This window comes from Oncorhynchus mykiss, chromosome 1 (assembly GCF_013265735.2).
Source record: "Oncorhynchus mykiss isolate Arlee chromosome 1, USDA_OmykA_1.1, whole genome shotgun sequence".
Classification (NCBI taxonomy): domain Eukaryota; kingdom Metazoa; phylum Chordata; class Actinopteri; order Salmoniformes; family Salmonidae; genus Oncorhynchus; species Oncorhynchus mykiss.
Genome location: NC_048565.1, coordinates 42,619,387 through 42,638,180, shown reverse-complemented (window position 1 = coordinate 42,638,180; position 18,794 = coordinate 42,619,387). Strand labels below are relative to the sequence as shown.

Sequence of the window (18,794 nt, the reverse complement as noted above, 5' to 3'; positions counted from 1 at the left end):
GTCTCTCTCCCTTCTCTTGCTCTCTGTCCCTCTCTGTTCCTCCTTCACTCCGGGTCTGTCTATCAGTTGCTTGTTTCTCTTCCTCCAAGTCTCTATTTCCCTTGTTTTTCCTCTCTCCCTCTCTGCTCCCCTGCCCCGCCTCCTCTTCTCTCTATGTTGCCATGGACACTTGCCATTTAAAACATTGATGGGGATCTTGCGGGCCTGCTTGCTGTCGTTTGGCGTGGCGATAGCTCTCAGGTTCTCCTCGGCTGACTCCCTCTCACGATCACTGGACCCAGCACTCACCATGGAGTCCCCGTCCGATGGAGAGATCCTGTCCCCGGAAAGCCACACACAAACTTGTCATGTTCGTACAAACACGCGAGCACGCACACACACAAACATGCTTACACACGTATACACAATTCTGAAGCTCTATATACTATATAGAATGAAAACAACAGTGCTTTTAATAGTGGTTTTTAATTAATCAATTCCAGGGGGAAATTCGTTTGTAATGGCTTTTTCTCAAAAGAAAAAAGCTTTTTGTCATAATCTATCACTAGATTATTCCCATTGACAGCATAATTAAGTTCCTATCCAACTTGGTAGAGCAGCTCTCCAGAGTCAAGGACATGTCAATATCAATCCTCTCTTTCAATCATTACCGCTCTAATCCCCTACATTAGTGACAATGTGACAGCAAACTATCACACACATCACCAGATTCAGAGTGCTGACTGCCACTCCTGCATTCAAGCCTAAATGATCTGCTATTAGCTGAAGCAATTAGCGAGGAGAAATTATCTTTCAGTCAGAGCGACCATTCTCCCGTCTCACGAGAATAGACCATCACGTATTGACACCACTGATTTAGCTGTGACGGTTCGGCAGTGGGGAGGCCAGGGATAGGCTACTCTACACAAACTGCTAACCCTGCTGTGTGGGTCATGGGACAGAAAATGAACTGAGCTGTCCACAGTAGGTCAGAAAGGAAGTACAGTGGGGAGAACAAGTATTTGATACACTGCTGATTTTGCAGGTTTTCCTACTTACAAAGCATGTAGAGGTCTGTAATTTTTATCATAGGTACACTTCAACTGTGAGAGACGGAATCTAACAAAATCCAGAAAATCACATTGTATGATTTTTAAGTAATTAATTAGCATTTTATTGCATGACATAAGTATTTCATCACCTACCAACCAGTAAGAATTCTGGCTCTCACAGACCTGTTAGTTTTTCTTTAAGAAGCCCTCCTGTTCTCCACTCATTACCTGTATTAACTGCACCTGTTTGAACTCGTTACCTGTATAAAAGACACCTGTCCACACACTCAATCAAACAGACTCCAACCTCTCCACAATGGCCAAGACCAGAAAGCTGTGTAAGGACATCAGGGTGGAATTGTAAACCTGCGCAAGGCTGGGATGGGCTACAGGACAATAGGCAAGCAGCTTGGTGAGAAGGCAACAACTGTTGGCGCAATTATTAGAAAATGGAAGAAGTTCAAGATGACGGTCAATCACCCTCGGTCTGGGGCTCCATGCAAGATCTCACCTCGTGGGGCATCAATGATCATGAGGAAGGTGAGGGATCAGCCCAGAACTACACGGCAGGACCTGGTCAATGACCTGAAGAGAGCTGGGACCACAGTCTCAAAGAAAACCATTAGTAACACACTACACCGTCATGGATTAAAATCCTGCAGCGCACGCAAGGTCCCCCTGTTCAAGCCAGTGGATGTCCAGGCCCGTCTGAAGTTTGCCAATGACCATCTGGATGATCCAGAGGAGGAATGGGAGAAGTTCATGTGGTCTGATGAGACAAAAATAGAGCTTTTTGTTCTCAACTCCACTCGCCGTGTTTGGAGGAAGAAGAAGGATGAGTACAACCCCAGGAACACCATCGCAACCATGAAGCATGGAGGTGGAAACATCATTCTTTGGGGATGCTTTTCTGCAAAGGGGACAGAACGACTGCACCGTATTGAGGGGAGGATGGATGGGGCTATGTATCGCGAGATCTTGGCCAACAACATCCTTCCCTTAGTAAGAGCATTGAAGATGGGTCGTGGCTGGGTCTTCCAGCATGACAACAACCCGAAACACACAGCCAGGGCAACTAAGGAGTGGCTCCGTAAGAAGCATCTCAAGGTCCTGGAGTGGCCTAGCCAGTCTCCAGACCTGAACTCAATAGAAGATCTTTGGAGGGAGCTGAACGTCCCCAGCGACAGCCCCGAAAACCTGAAGGATCTGGAGAAGGTCTGTATGGAGGAGTGGGCCAAAATCCCTGCTGCAGTGTGTGCAAACCTGGTCAAGAACTACAGGAAACGTATGATCTCTGTAATTGCAAACCACGGTTTCTGTACCAAATATTAAGTTCTGCTTTTCTGATGTATCAAATACTTATGTCATGCAATAAAATGCAAATGAATTACTTAAAAATCATACAATGTGATTTTCTGGATTCTTGTTTTAGATTCCGTCTCTCACAGTTGAAGTGTACCTATGATAAAAAATTACAGACCTCTACATGCTTTGTAAGTAGGAAAACCTGCAAAATCGGCAGTGTGCCAAATACTTGTTCTCCCCACTGTATATGTCACTGCTTTTACATTTTCTACCAGGATTATGTATCATAATATTTCATTTGTGAAGCGCATTTCCCACGCTCAATGTGCACAAGGTAGAAACCAAAACACAAAACAAAGCTCAGCAACAATGCATCAAAAAGTAGAAAAAACAATCACAATATATCAAACCATTACCTTCTAAAATATAGACTATATGGCATTTCTATAGAAGGAAACCCCTTAAACAAAATACATCAAATGTCTAGTGTACTGCATTAATAATTGATTAAGATGGGCTTTTGTGAATGGAACATCTTTCAAAACCTGTCTACTGGAATCTCCATGCTGAGGTGAATGAGACAGACACAGACACACACACACACACAGTGGGGGCTACTGACCTTCCTCGTCTGCGTGCGCTGCGGGAGGCCTTGGTGGAGGAGACGGAGGTCCCCTTTGACTTAGGGGTGGGGACCTCGCCGTACTCTGATGCGGCTTCCTTGGAGCTGAGGTTGGGCAGGGGAGGGCCGGGGGCGCCGGCCTCCTGGATTACCATGATGTCATCCTTACTGTGCTGGCCCAGGTGCAGCTTGGCAAAGTCAAAGCCCTTCACACTGGGAGCCTGGAGCTGACAAGGAGGAGGATAGAGGACACACAGAGGAGGAATGGCGAGACAGAGGAGGGAGAGAGAAAGAGATAAACAGAGGGCGGAGGGAGAGAGGAGGGGGATAAAAGAGAGAAGAGAGGAACAGGAGCAGGAGGATATATAACAACAAGGAAAATGGAGAGATTGAGAGTGGAGGTGAGAGGGAGAATAAAAAACAATCAGTCATCGATTTGCCAGCAGCTTTCAGAGTCGAAGGACGATGTCATCAGACAGATATACGACCGCAGCGGGAGGGAGGACAGACAGACAGAAGTAGGCCAGGCAGGCTGCCTTTCCCCCCAGGAGAGAGAGAAGTGAGCGAGCGAAGCGACAGAGAGATGGAGGGGTAGTGAATTGTGAGTGACTGGGGCTGACTGAGTGATGGGGAGAGCGCAGGGAGAGTACAACAGGCATGAATGAATTAAAAACAGAGGGATAGTAAAGTGGGGTAAACACAGGACTGTCTCTCTGTCTGCTATCCTCAAGGGGGTTCGTGCACTGGAGTCTAAAGCCTCACGGGCTGTCTCACAACACAGGAGTAGACAGAGAGACCTGAGCTGTGTTAAGTTAGTGCAGTAAATGGGTTTCTGGTGTTAAGAAATCAGTCAAGTCACAGGGATTCCTTATAGAATATCGAATGAAAAAGAGGAGACTGGTTGACACTGCCACCGTCCCACACTATAACCCTCGACAGCATACATTAAATCGACATATGGGAATTGATTCTTCTGGTGGATCACACCACTTTCTCTAAAATGTCCTGCTCTGATGGAGTGAAACATGGATGGCTTCACGAGAGGCTTGCTCGATCTGCGTTTACCACTGGGTCCACTGGGAAGCTGTGTGCTGCTCTGCCTCTCTCCTCCCTATCACTCTCTATTCTGCATGTTATTAGCTAATATCTCCTCAACATCGGAGGGGTCAGTGTGTGTAGATCTACAGTTACCACACTGCCTTTAGCCCTGAGTGGAACACACAATCACACACACACACACACACGGTTGACGCCCTCACACAGTAAGAGCCCATGCAGCCTTGCCTCAGGGCACAACCAGGCTATCATCCCCACTATGTACAGTTGAAGTCGGAAGTTTACATACACCTAGGTTGGAGTCATTAAAATGTCACAAATTTCTTGTTAACAAACTATAGTTTTGGCAAGTCGGTTAGGTCATCTACTGTGTGCACGACACAAGTAATTTTTCCAATAATTGTTTACAGACAGATTATTTCACTGTATCACAATTCCAGTGGGTCAGAAGTTTACATACACTAAGTTGACTGTGCCTTAAAACAGCTTGGAAAATTCCAGAAAATTGTGTCATGGCTTTAGAAGCTTCTGATAGGTTGATTGACATCATTTGAGTCAATTGGAGGTGTATACCAGTGGATGTATTTCAAGCCTTACCTTCAAACTCAGTGCCTCTTCGCTTGACATGGGAAAATCAAAAGAAATCAGCCAAGACCTCAGAAAAAAAATTGTAGACCTCCACAAGTCTGGTTCATCCTTGGGAGCAATTTCCAAACGCCTGAAGGTACCACGTTCATCTGTACAAACAATAGTATGCAAGTATAAACACCATGGGACCATGCAGCCGCATGGGACAAAGATGGTACTTTTTGGAGAAATGTCCTCTGGTCTGATGAAACAAAAATATAACTGTTTGGTCATAATGTCCATCATCATGTTTGGAGGAAAAAGGGGGAGGCTTGCAAGCCGAAGAACGGCAGCAGGTAACCTAGTGGTTAGAGCGTTGGACTAGTAACCGAAAAGTTGTAAGATCGAATCCCCAAGCTGACAAGGTAAAAATCTGTCATTCTGCCCCTGAACAAGGCAGTGAACCCACTGTTCCTAGGCCGTCCTTGAAAATAAGAATTTGTTCTTAACTAACTTGCCTAGTTAAATAAAGGTACAAGGTACAGCATCATGTTGTGGGAGTGCTTTGCTGCAGGAGGGACTGGTGCACTTCACAAAATAGATGGCATCATGAGGCAGGAAAATGATGTGGATATATTGAAGCAACATCTCAAGACATCAGTCAGGAAGTTAAAGCTTGGTCACAAATGGGTTGGAGTGGCCATCACAAAGCCTGAAAAACTGAAAAAGTGTGTGCAAGCAAGGAGGCCTACAAACCTGACTCAGTTACACCAGCTCTGTCAGGAGGAATGGGCCAAAATTCACCCAACTTATTGTGGGAAGCTTGTGGAAGGCTACCTGAAATGTTTGACCTAAGTTAAACAATTTAAAGGCAATGCTACCAAATACTAATTGAGTGTATGTAAACTTCTGACCCACTGGGAATGTGATGAAAGAAATAAAAGCTGAAATAAATCATTCTCTCTACTATAATTTTGACATTTCACATTCTTAAAATAAAAGTGGTGATCCGAACTGACCTAAGATAGGGACTTTTTACTAGGATTAAATGTCAGGAATTGTGAAAAACTGAGTTTAAATGTAGTTGGCTAAGGTGTATGTAAATTCCCGAATTCAACTTTATATATATATATATACACACACACACACACATTTTGTGGGACACACTGTATATTGTACAATTCGAATGTGCAGCAGACCACACCATTTAATATACAACTTGTTTTTACCTAAATGATTCAAATCAAATCAAATTTTATTTGTCACATACACATGGTTAGCAGATGTTAATGCGAGTGTAGCGAAATGCTTGTGCTTCTAGTTCCGACAATGCAGTAATAACCAACAAGTAATCTAACTAACAATTCCAAAACTACTGTCTTGTACACAGTGTAAGGGGATAAAGAATATGTACATAAGGATATATGAATGAGTGATGGTACAGAGCAGCATAGGCAAGATACAGTAGATGGTATCGAGTACAGTATATACATATGAGATGAGTATGTAAACAAAGTGGCATAGTTAAAGTGGCTAGTGATACATGTATTACATAAGGATACAGTCGATGATATAGAGTACAGTATATACGTATGCATATGAGATGAATAATGTAGGGTAAGTAACATTATATAAGGTAGCATTGTTTAAAGTGGCTAGTGATATATTTACATCATTTCCCATCAATTCCCATTATTAAAGTGGCTGGAGTTGAGTCAGTGTCAGTGTGTTGGCAGCAGCCACTCAATGTTAGTGGTGGCTGTTTAACAGTCTGATGGCCTTGAGATAGAAGCTGTTTTTCAGTCTCTCGGTCCCAGCTTTGATGCACCTGTACTGACCTCGCCTTCTGGATGATGGCGGGGTGAACAGGCAGTGGCTCGGGTGGTTGATGTCCTTGATGATCTTTATGGCCTTTCTGTAACATCGGGTGGTGTAGGTGTCCTGGAGGGCAGGTAGTTTGCCCCCGGTGATGCGTTGTGCAGACCTCACTACCCTCTGGAGAGCCTTACGGTTGAGGGCGGAGCAGTTGCCGTACCAGGCGGTGATACAGCCCGCCAGGATGCTCTCGATTGTGCATCTGTAGAAGTTTGTGAGTGCTTTTGGTGACAAGCCAAATTTCTTCAGCCTCCTGAGGTTGAAGAGGCGCCGCTGCACCTTCTTCACAATGCTGTCTGTGTGAGTGGACCAATTCAGTTTGTCTGTGATGTGTATGCCGAGGAACTTAAAACTTGCTATCCTCTCCACTACTGTTCCATCGATGTGGATAGGGGGGTGTTCCCTCTGCTGTTTCCTGAAGTCCACAATCATCTCCTTAGTTTTGTTGACGTTGAGTGTGAGGTTATTTTCCTGACACCACACTCCGAGGGCCCTCACCTCCTCCCTGTAGGCCGTCTCGTCGTTGTTGGTAATCAAGCCTACCACTGTTGTGTCGTCCGCAAACTTGATGATTGAGTTGGAGGCGTGCGTGGCCACGCAGTCGTGGGTGAACAGGGAGTACAGGAGAGGGCTCAGAACGCACCCTTGTGGGGCCCCAGTGTTGAGGATCAGCGGGGAGGAGATGTTGTTGCCTACCCTCACCACCTGGGGGCGGCCCGTCAGGAAGTCCAGTACCCAGTTGCACAGGGCGGGGTCGAGACCCAGGGTCTCGAGCTTGATGACGAGCTTGGAGGGTACTATGGTGTTGAATGCCGAGCTGTAGTCAATGAACAGAATTCTCACATAGGTATTCCTCTTGTCCAGATGGGTTAGGGCAGTGTGCAGTGTGGTTGAGATTGCATCGTCTGTGGACCTATTTGGGCGGTAAGCAAATTGGAGTGGGTCTAGGGTGTCAGGTAGGGTGGAGGTGATGTGGTCCTTGACTAGTCTCTCAAAGCACTTCATGATGACTGAAGTGAGTGCTACGGGGCGGTAGTCGTTTAGCTCAGTTACCTTAGCTTTCTTGGGAACAGGAACAATGGTGGCCCTCTTGAAGCATGTGGGAACAGCAGACTGGTATAGGGATTGATTGAATATGTCCGTAAACACACCGGCCAGCTGGTCTGCGCATGCTCTGAGGGCGCGGCTGGGGATGCCGTCTGGGCCTGCAGCCTTGCGAGGGTTAACACGTTTAAATGTCTTACTCACCTCGGCTGCAGTGAAGGAGAGACCGCATGTTTTCGTTGCAGGCCGTGTCAGTGGCACTGTATTGTCCTCAAAGCGGGCAAAAAAGTGATTTAGTCTGCCTGGGAGCAAGACATCCTGGTCCGTGACTGGGCTGGATTTCTTCCTGTAGTCCGTGATTGACTGTAGACCCTGCCACATGCCTCTTGTGTCTGAGCCGTTGAATTGAGATTCTACTTTGTCTCTGTACTGACGCTTAGCTTGTTTGATAGCCTTGCGGAGGGAATAGCTGCACTGTTTGTATTCGGTCATGTTACCAGACACCTTGCCCTGATTAAAAGCAGTGGTTCGCGCTTTCAGTTTCACGCGAATGCTGCCATCAATCCACGGTTTCTGGTTAGGGAATGTTTTAATCGTTGCTATGGGAACGACATCTTCAACGCACGTTCTAATGAACTATTTTTTTCATACTAATTCATATGTTAGTATTAAACTGTTATCTACTTTCTCAAAACATAAGATTCATCTGTAAAACAAATAATGAGACATTATTTGGTTACAACACTAAAGAAGATGTGGGTGAAGAACCATTTTTAAGAGTCTACAGGAGGGCGCAGCGGGCTGCGTAATGAAAAGTTGACAGGCAAGTCTTTTTTTACTAGAAGGTTAGCCTAGGATCTAGTAAAACACTTCGGATATGAGGTTGGTGTCTCTTTTTTGAACACAATGAAATGGATATATCTTGTAATAGAACAAAAGAGTAAGATGGCCAATAATACGGGGCTGTATTTTTTTTTGCTAAACCTCTTATCAAAAAACTGATAGTAGTAGTACTTCAACTGAAATGTCAAACATGCTAATTGCTAACACGTTAGCGAACATTTTTTGCGACACGAATAATCACTAGACATTGATGGCTTGATCAAAAGATAACCCTGCTGAAGGTTATATATTTCTTAAACGCTGTTGAATATGCATATAATACAGGGTGTTACGCTAAGCTTTTGTCTTTGAGAGGGAAATCTCTCCAGTATGATAAACCGGGCATGCTAAGCAGTAAGCAGTCTTACAGTCACCAACCGAATATCTAGGTAAAAACATCACTACCCCACACAGATCTAGGCTATGCTACTGATTCTACTCACAGACTATTCACTAAGTTGGGAGATAACAAAAGAGAGAAAAAAATATTGAAACGTCGGCCTAGTCTAATGGGAACTACAGTACTTACTAAAGACTGATACAGTACATTATAGTATGGTATCCATCCAATATATGGCCTGAGACTACAACAACTATGATGATAAGCATCAAAAACATTGACAAAAAAAACATCAACAAATACTTTGTTTTATTATAATATGTAAACATGAGTACTGCGCCAAACTAGCTACCATCTCTGTGTGTCTGACCAAATGCTCTCTAAGGCCTGGAAACAGGCCAACACGTCTAATAAGGAGAGGACTACTTCCTTTATACAGTACATTGTACCTTCTGCTTTGCCTTCTTCCCTTTCAACACTGTTTTCTCTTTCTCCTTTTTATCTTCCTCCTCATAGCTCTCACTTTTCTGCGTGGGCTTTGGTTTTGGCTTGGGAAGAGGAAGCGTTGGCCCCTGAGCAGATGGAGATCGATACATGTGATGAGTTGACAAGGTCTCTGGGTGTTCACTACCATGGGACTTCATTGCCCCTTTAGTACAGGGACAATATGCTACCATCCTCTGCTCACAACAACCAATGGATCCAAGTCCACTACACACTACACAACCCATTTTCTTCAGGGTCTTCTACAAACTACTTGCTTCTACTTTGTACCTTCCCCTTTTTCTCATCTTCCTCCTCCTCCTCCTCTTCTTCTTCCTCCTCCTCTTCTTCTTCTTCCTCATCCTCTTCCTCCTCACTCTCACTAAAGGTTATTTGCCTCTTGATTGAAAGAGGAGACCTTGATTCCCTGAACGATGATTCCCTGAATGGTGATTCCCTGAACGATGATCCCCTGAACGGTGATTGAGTGGACTGAACAGAAACAGGAAAGAGAAATAGAAGTGGAAAGAGGGGATGTGTTATGTGATGATGGATGATAGAGGTGTTGGGCAGAGGTAGGGAACGATAGATGTGTCTGATCATCAATGTGTGTGTGTGTGTGTGTGTGTGTGTGTGAGGATAGAGATTAGACAGCCCCCAGCAGCAGCAGCAGTAGGCAGAGCAGATCCTAACTGTCTGGATAGCAATGAGTGTGTATTATGCAGGGTGTCTGTGTGAGCGCGTGCATGCGTATATGTGAGTGTGCGCATGTGTGTGAGTGTGTTACTGTCAGCCAGGGGGATCTTGCAGAGCTGTGTAGAGCTGCAGTACAGCAGGGGCAGCCATGGGCAAGAACACAGCCGCTGTGCCTTACAGCAGTGAGAGCCAATTACTGTCGGGCTTGCCTGCCACATAGGGAGCTTGTGATCCTCTCTAATGCATGGGATGCTGCCACATAGGGAACCTGTGATCCTTTCCATGAATACACTGGATCACTGGACAACAGGGGAGGGAGATAGGCTAAACTATATGGGAGTATAGAGTAGTAGTACTATCAGCACAAGGGCAAAACTCCCACTTAAGTCACATTTTCACTTAGTCTCCAATTGACACCAAAACAATTCTACTTAAGTTGTAGGATTCGCCCCAGAGACCCAGCCTGAGACTACCACAACCACTCTATATGGCGAGAACTACAGCCCTCCAATCATAACAAGGAAGTAGTGTCTCATACAGACATGGAGAAACAGAAGTGGTTTAGAGGAGTGCACTGCCAGGGAGATATAGAGACCTAGATATAGATATGTCCTTTAGAGGGGCGATAACCGTATAACACAAGCAGTGGAGACACAGAGGTGTCGACTGGCTGATAACACATCACTCTCTATGCTGTGTGTGAAGGTAGAGGAGGAAAAATAGCTGTCAGTATCAGAGATAACTAAAAGTACAATGTACTACGCACAGAGATGCTGCAGATGGATGTATATACACAGTGGGGAGAACAAGTATTTGATACACTGACGATTTTGCAGGTTTTCCTACTTACAAAGCATGTAGAGGTCTGGAATTTTTATCATAGGTACACTTCAACTGTGAGAGACGGAATCTAAAACAAAAATCCAGTAAATCACATGATTTTTAAGTAATTAATTTGTATTTTATTGCATAACAAGTATTTGATACATCAGAAAAGCAGAACTTAATATTTGGTACAGAAACCCTTGTTTGCAATTACAGAGATCATAGGTTTCCTGTAGTTCTTGACCAGGTTTGCACACACTGCAGCAAGGATTTTGGCCCACTCCTCCATACAGACCTTCTCCAGATCCTTCAGGTTTCGGGGCTGTCACTGTGCAATACGGACTTTCAGCTCCCTCCAAAGATTTTCTATTGGGTTCAGGTCTGGAGACTGGCTAGGCCACTCCAGGACCTTGAGATGCTTCTTACGGAGCCACTCCTTAGTTGCCCTGGCTGTGTGTTTCGGGTTGTTGTCATGCTGGAAGACCCAGCCACGACCCATCTTCAATGCTCTTACTGAGGGAAGGAGGTTGTTGGCCAAGATCTCGTGATACATAGCCCCATCCATCCTCCCCTCAATACGGTGCAGTCGTCCTGTCCCCTTTGCAGAAAAGCATCCCCAAAGAATGATGTTTCCACCTCCATGCTTCACGGTTGGGATAGTGTTCTTGGGGTTGTACTCATCCTTCTTCTTCCTCCAAACAAGTTTAGAACAAAAAGCTCTATTTAGACCACATGACCTTCTCCCATTCCTCCTCTGGATCATCCAGATGGTCATTGGCAAACTTCAGACGGGCCTGGACATGTGCTGGCTTGAGCTGGGAGACCTTGCGTGCGCTGCAGGATTTCAATCCATGACGGCGTAGTGTGTTACTAATGGTTTTCTTTGAGACTGTGGTCCCAGCTCTCTTCAGGTCATTGACCAGGTCCTGCCGTGTAGTTTTGGGCTGATCACTCACCTTCCTCATGATCATTGATGCCCCACGAGGTGAGATCTTGCATGGAGCCCCAGACTGAGGGTGATTGACCGTCATCTTGAACTTCTTCCATTTTCTAATAATTGCGCCAACAGTTATTGCCTTCTCACCAAGCTGCTTGCCTATTGTCCTGTAGCCCATCCCAGCCTTGCGCAGGTCTACAATTTTATCCCTGATGTCCTTACACAGCTGTCTGGTCTTGGCCATTGTGCAGAGGTTGGAGTCTGTTTGATTGAGTGTGTGGACAGGTGTCTTTTATACAGGTAACGAGTTCAAACAGGTGCAGTTAATACAGGTAATGAGTGGAGAATAGGAGGGATTCTTAACGAAAAACTAGCAGGTCTGTGAGAGCCGGAATACTTACTGCTTGGTAGGTGATCAAATACTTATGTCATGCAATAAAATGCAAATTAATTACTTAAAAATCCTACAATGTGATTTTCTGGATTTTTGTTTTAGATTCCGTCTCTCACAGTTGAAGTGTACCTATGATAAAAAATGACAGACCTCTACATGCTTTGTAAGTAGGAAAACCTGCAAAATTGGCAGTGTATCAAATACTTGTTCTCCCCACTGTATATATCCATCTGCAGCATCTTTGTGCGTGGTACATTGTACTTTTAGTTATCTCTGATACTGACAGCTATTTGTCCCCCTCTACCTTCACACACAGCATAGAGAGTGATGTGTTATCAGCCAGTCGACTCCTCTGTGTCTCCACTGCTTGTGTTATACGGTTATCGCCCCTCTAAAGGACATATCTATGTTCATATATCTAATAACTACACAGACAGACAAGACCGACTGATCCATCAGAGAGACAGGATAACCCCTAATAACTACACAGACAGACAAGACCGACTGATTCATCAGAGAGACAGGATAACCCCTAATAACTACACACACACCAGACAGACTGATCCATCAGAGACAGGATAACCCCTAATAACTACACAGACAGACCAGACAGACTGATCCATCAAAGAGACAGGATAACCCCTAATAACTACACAGACAGACCAGACAGACTGATCCATCAGAGAGACAGGATAACCCCTAATAGCTACACAGACAGACCAGACAGACTGATCCATCAGAGAGACAGGATAACCCCTAATAACTACACAGACAGAACAGACAAACTGATCCATCAGAGAGACAGGATAACCCCTAATAACTACACAGACAGACCAGACAGACTGGTCCATCAGAGAGACAGGATAACCCCTAATAACTACACAGACAGACCAGACAGACTGATCCATCAGAGAGACAGGATAGCCGTGTAGAGTAGGGCCATTTAAGACCGTGGCTATGGACAAAGAGACAGGCAACATAAACATGTAAGGCACAACACACCCAGACATGACAGCAGGTTAAAAGAGGTGAATAAACTCTAGGATCATCCTCCTTGGCACATCGTCCCTCCTCCTCCCCTCCTCCCCCCTCACCTTCAGTCTCTTTATTTCTATCAGGTTTTTGATCACCTTCTGTCTCTGCTGGACAGTGGTCATGGCGTCGGGCTGGAACTCCAGCTTGTCGGTGCGACACAGCTTCCAGTACAGGATGGAGATGATGATGACGGCCACACCTAGCGGCACCACCACGCCGACAATGATCCACACGCTGGTGTTCTCCGTGTCCGTGGGAGGGTAGCCCGCCACCTTCTCCACAGCTACAGGGCCATAGAGACATACTTAACACGTAACATGATATAGAATATTATAGAGTGTGTGTACATCATGTATGTGCAATTTTATGCATATGTCTGCCTGCCTGCCTGTGTGTGTGTGTGTGAGCGCATCTGTCTGTGTTTATATATCCCCATCAGAGATCCTGACTAGCACACCAAGGTAATTTCTAAACAGCTAGAGTAGATGCACTGCATGGTACACACTGTGTTCCACGCACAACATCTTTAGGCTGTAGGTTCCCCTGCTGTAACCAAGGGACTTCATTAGGATTAATTAAGGCTTGTCGTACCCCTTGGGAGAACCCTTGCCTGCCGTAAGATTAGTCTTACAGCAGGGACAGAAGTCCCCTGAGGTGCTCTGACCGTGTGTTAGGCTTTCATCCCGAACATGGGTATATAATGAGGTTGATATACATTTGACACAGTCTATAGGATAAAGTCATTAGTTGAGACGCTGCTATAAATACATGTCAACATATACTGAGAAAGCAAATCATTAGTATTCTCTTTTTATCCTTTTTTACTGTGCAGGTTCACTTTACTATGATCAGGAGCTCCAAAAGCTTCATGAACACGTTCTGTGTCAATGAATGCACTGGTGCATGGATATGTGCCTGAACAAAGACAGGATGGATACAATCAATAGGTTAGATAAGATAGATAGATAAAATAGATAGGATAGATACAATAGGATAGATCAAAAAGATAGATAAAATAGATAGATAGATCAAATAGATAAGATCAAATAGATAAAATAGATAGATAAGATAGATATGATAGATAAAATAGATTAGATAGGATAGATAAAATAGATTAGATAGATAAAATAGATAGATAAGATAGATATGATTGATAAAATAGAGAGATTAGATAGATAAAATAGATAGATAGGATCGATATGATTGATAAAATAGAGAGATTAGATAGATAAAATAGATAGATAGGATAGATAAAATAGATAGATAAGATAGATAGATAAGATATATAGATAGATTAGCTAGATGATAGGATAGATAAAATAGATTAGATAGATTATATATATTAGATAGATAGATTAGATATAATAGATAGATAGATACTCTATAGTCAAGACCATAGGAGTTGGCAAGACAGCATAAAGCGATCTGGGACCAGACTGTGGCAGATTGGAACTTACGTGTAGCCAGGATGCCCTCCACTCTGTATCCCAGTATGATGGCTGCCCTCTGCACGTCAAGACGGTTCAGCAGGTTGGCTGTAGTGATTGCAGGCTGCCGCTCCCCGCTGGGACCCTCCACAAAGTACACCATCTCCAGCGGGTGTTCCGCTCCCACCAGCCTGGTCGTACTCACAATCTGAAGGGAGGAAGATGTGTGATTTTTGAATGACTAACCCCATACATGCAACATCTGTATGGTCCCTCCGTCAACTATTGAATTTTAAAGACAGTGAGCTTTTCGAAAGCCTCATAAAAAAAGGGCAGTGATTGGTAGATGGGTTACAATAACAACTCAGACAATGAATACATCTTTAAGCATGGTGAAGTTATTCATTCTGCTGTGGATTATGTATTAAACCACCCAGAGACATCAAAGATACAGTCATCCTTGAACTGAGCTGCAGGACAGGAATGAGACTGCTCAGGGATGTCACCATGAGGCCATCGGTGATCTTAAAACAGTTACAGAGTTCAATGGCTGTGATGGGAGAAAACTGGGGACGGATCAACATTGCAGTGACTCCGCAATAATGAAAAGAAGAACACAAATACAGAATGAAAATATTCCAAAACATGCATATTGTATGCAACAAGCACTAAAGTAATACTGCAATAAAAACACAGCAAAGGAATACACTTTTTGGCCTGAACGCAAAGCCTTGTGTTTGGCTGACCTTTTTTTCCAGAAGAATAATGGGCAAATATGGCACAATCCAGATGTGCACAGCTCTTATAGACTTACCCATGAAGACCCACAGCTGTAACCGATGCCAAAAGGTGTTTCTAAAAATGTATTGACTCAGGGAGCTGAATACTTTTTCTAAACTACTATATTTGCATTTTTCTTCATCTTTTTCTTCCTCTTCGACATTATAGAGTATTGTTTGTAAATTGTCGACCAAAAAAGTACAATGAAATACATTTGAATCCCACTTAGTAACACAATAAATTGTAACGCAATAAAACGTGTAGCTCTGCAGCGACAATGCCTGGTACTAGCTTCCAGTGGTTTAAATGTGGTTTCTATTCTGCCTCTACTTTTCTTTCCCCATTACCCAATAATAACATAACAATATTCTGTAGAGGGGTATTGGTGCATGTGGTTGCAAACAGAGTGGACTATACGGTGTTAGTCACATCAACTGGTAAAAGCATCCTTCCTACTAATTCAGTGGATATTATTCCTTGTGGTGAGCTCTCTATGAATCGGAACAGTGAGACTCATTATCAAGGGCTTGTAGTCTTTTCTACCCAGAGCACCACTGCTTTACTAATCAAGCTCGGCCTTTTGTGGAGCTCCACAGCACCTGCTCTACTCCCCTCTCTCTTAACAACATTCAGGGGACAGGATAGGCCAGAGTATCCATGGCAACTCCACCTACAGTATTCATCACAGCGCCAGCCACTCAAAGACCAACCACCAAGTCAAATTGTCTTTCTTTCAAGACCCGTTACTCGACTGCTGTGTGCACCAGTCGCTAATAGCAGATCAATTATTAATTCTCTCTCTGCCTGGCAGCTGGAGTTATTATAAACCCAGGAGGTGTGTATGTGTGTGTGTGTGTGTGTGTGTGTGTGTGTGTGTGTGTGTGTTTTGGAAAGGGGTGGTTCAGGTGGGGCCACACACTGTTCATCATTCCACTCTAATAAACTTGGGGACTGGATGTGGATTAGAGGCTGGCTGAGGGAACACAGGTTGTTTTTCAGATCACACACGACCCAGACTTACTCTCTTCAGTAACACAGTACCTAGGGCAGCCTAGACTAGGGGCTATTACCACAGGGGGAGAGCTGTACTTGCTGTACTTAGAGTTATGGTAAAGCACAACACGAGATAACTGTAATTTGAGTTCTCAAATGTAATGCATCGTGTGTGTGTGTGTGTGTTCATGACTTATTCTGTATAAATGTCTCTGAGTAGCAGTACACTTTTAGAAAAAAAGGTGTTACCTAAAACCTAAAAGGGTTCTTCGGCTGTCCCCATAGGAGAACCCTTTCCGATTCCATGTAGAACCCTTTCCACAGGGGGTTCTAACTGAAACCAAAAAGGGTTCTACCTGAAACCAAAAACGGTTACCATATGGGGACAGCTGAAGAACCCTTTTTTCTAAGAGTGTAGTACACACACAAGTCACCCTTACCTCAGATAAACTGTACACACACATCTACCTGTGTATAGTATAGTGCAGGGGTATTCAAAACTTACCCTATGAGGTCCGGAGTACTGCTGGTTATCTGTTCTACCTGATAATGAATTACACTTACCTGGTGTCCCAGGTGTAAAGGGAACATTGAAAAAAGCAGTGGAACTGGCTTCAAGGTCCAAATTAGAATTTGATGGGTATAGTCGCTCCGATGCGGTTACCTGAACACTGTGGTTAGCCACGCTGGTGGCCCTCTTGGTGCGCCTGGCCGCCCCCAGCACTTCTCCTAGCAGCAGGGCCACACGACGTTCCATCTTGGCCTGGAAGGTCCGCTCATCCACCCCCTGATCCAGAACACCCAGCAACACTGGTCAAGGACAGGAAACAGAGAGTTATGATATCACTCACAGGACAGGAAATACAGAACCAACACAGCCTATCACACAGCCAGAACATAGGCCCTACATGTGTATGTCTTTCAATCCATCCTCTTGCTGCAGTTGAGATTTAGATTGGATGGAATATTTAAAGGAGCGTTTCCCAAAGTCAGTCCTTGGGACCACAAGAGGTGCACGTTTTGGTTTTTGCCCACAGCAGATTCAAATAATGAACAAATAATTCCAACAACCAAAACATGCACCCCTTGAGGTCCCCAGGAACGAGTTTGGGAAACGCTGACCTAATGTCAGAGTTGTTGACAAGGGGAAGCATACCTGTTCTAACCCAAGACGAGCGAAGCAAGTGGGTGGTGTTCAACTCCGGGTAGTGGAAAGCTATTGGGAAAGAACAGAGGGAAACCAGACAAGTACAGACAACCTGAAAATACTCTCTATTGAGGTTAAAATAGGTGTATAGAAGGTGAAGCAGATTGGCTAATAGAATACATTTATTTTTCCCCAAGTGAACTTCCCAGGAGTGGCGTTTGGCATAAAATCCCAATCCATTAGACAATGATAATAGACTCACGCTCGGCGATCTGCAGCATGGGGAAGCCCAGGTAGTAGCTGAATTCCACCATGTTGAGCAGCCTCAGGTGGTTGCTGACCTCTGACCCCTTCAGGTAGCCTATGGCCCCACGCACCGCAAAGGTCACGTCCACCGGCTCCCTCTGCTGACTACTTGGCTGGTTCATGGTAATGTTCACAATCTAGGAAAATATGACATATCCACACGTCTTTGAGCTAGGGATGGATATCAAAAGTTCGGTAAATGGTAAAAAGAGACTCTGTCACCAAATAAACCATGTGAGCATACACTGCAGTGTGATGTTCGCAATTTGCCACACATTTACTTATTTATTTATTTACACTGGGCAAAGATGTAAATTTAACATTGGTTTAAACATTTTTTTTAATACAAAAAACAGATGTTTTAAGCTTAGTTATAGTGAAACACGTCAATTCTGGTCTTCATTTTGACAATTCGTTGCAATAGTGATATATGTTGGTCTTTTAGTAGTAAATCTAGCTCTTTTTCCCCCGAGCGGTTCAACTCTACCATTTCAATTGTGATGTAGAGGCACCTTGAGAAAGTGCCTCTACATCATCTTAAGGGAGGGTACTTCTAGATGTGCTGGGAGGTACAGTACCACATCAAGGCTTACTATAAAAGCAGGTGACAGCGTGCCTTATTTGTAAGGGGAGAGTGACAATATATATTGCATGATGCTTCCTCGACTGACGTTACACAAAATGCAAGGTTTTTGCTTATGGTTTCAAACACATCTACGGTGCCTTTGGAAAGTATTCAGACCCCTTGACCTTTTCCACATTTTGTTACATAACAGCCTTTTTTTTATCTCATCAATCTACACACAATACCCCATAATGACAAAGCGAAAACAGGTTTTTCGAAATGTTTGCTCATTTATATATATATATATATAAATAAAAAAAACAGAAATACCCCTTATTTACATTCAGTCAGGTTCATAAGTATCTGGACAGTGACACAATTAGCCTAATTTTGTCTCGGTACGCCACCACAATGGACTTGAAAGGAATCAAGATGTGCTTTAAGTGTAGACGTTCATCTTTAATTTAAGGGTTTTGTCAAAATG

General features: G+C 44.1%; 1 protein-coding gene across 3 annotated transcripts in view; it reads right to left on the bottom strand.

Annotated features, from left to right (window-relative positions):
• The window catches only part of si:ch211-1e14.1 (UPF0606 protein KIAA1549), a 91,506-nt gene that overhangs the window by 18,915 nt on the left and 53,797 nt on the right, over nt 1-18,794 (bottom strand). For all 3 annotated transcript variants that reach the window (XM_036977762.1, XM_036977756.1, XM_036977764.1), the window contains exons 7-13: nt 17,702-17,882; nt 17,449-17,508; nt 16,957-17,102; nt 14,550-14,727; nt 13,188-13,375; nt 2,959-3,185; nt 174-316 (exon numbers count right to left, since the gene is read on the bottom strand). In XM_036977762.1, the coding sequence (XP_036833657.1) occupies nt 174-316; nt 2,959-3,185; nt 13,188-13,375; nt 14,550-14,727; nt 16,957-17,102; nt 17,449-17,508; nt 17,702-17,882 (1,123 nt within the window). The remainder of the gene's footprint in view (nt 1-173; nt 317-2,958; nt 3,186-13,187; nt 13,376-14,549; nt 14,728-16,956; nt 17,103-17,448; nt 17,509-17,701; nt 17,883-18,794) is intronic.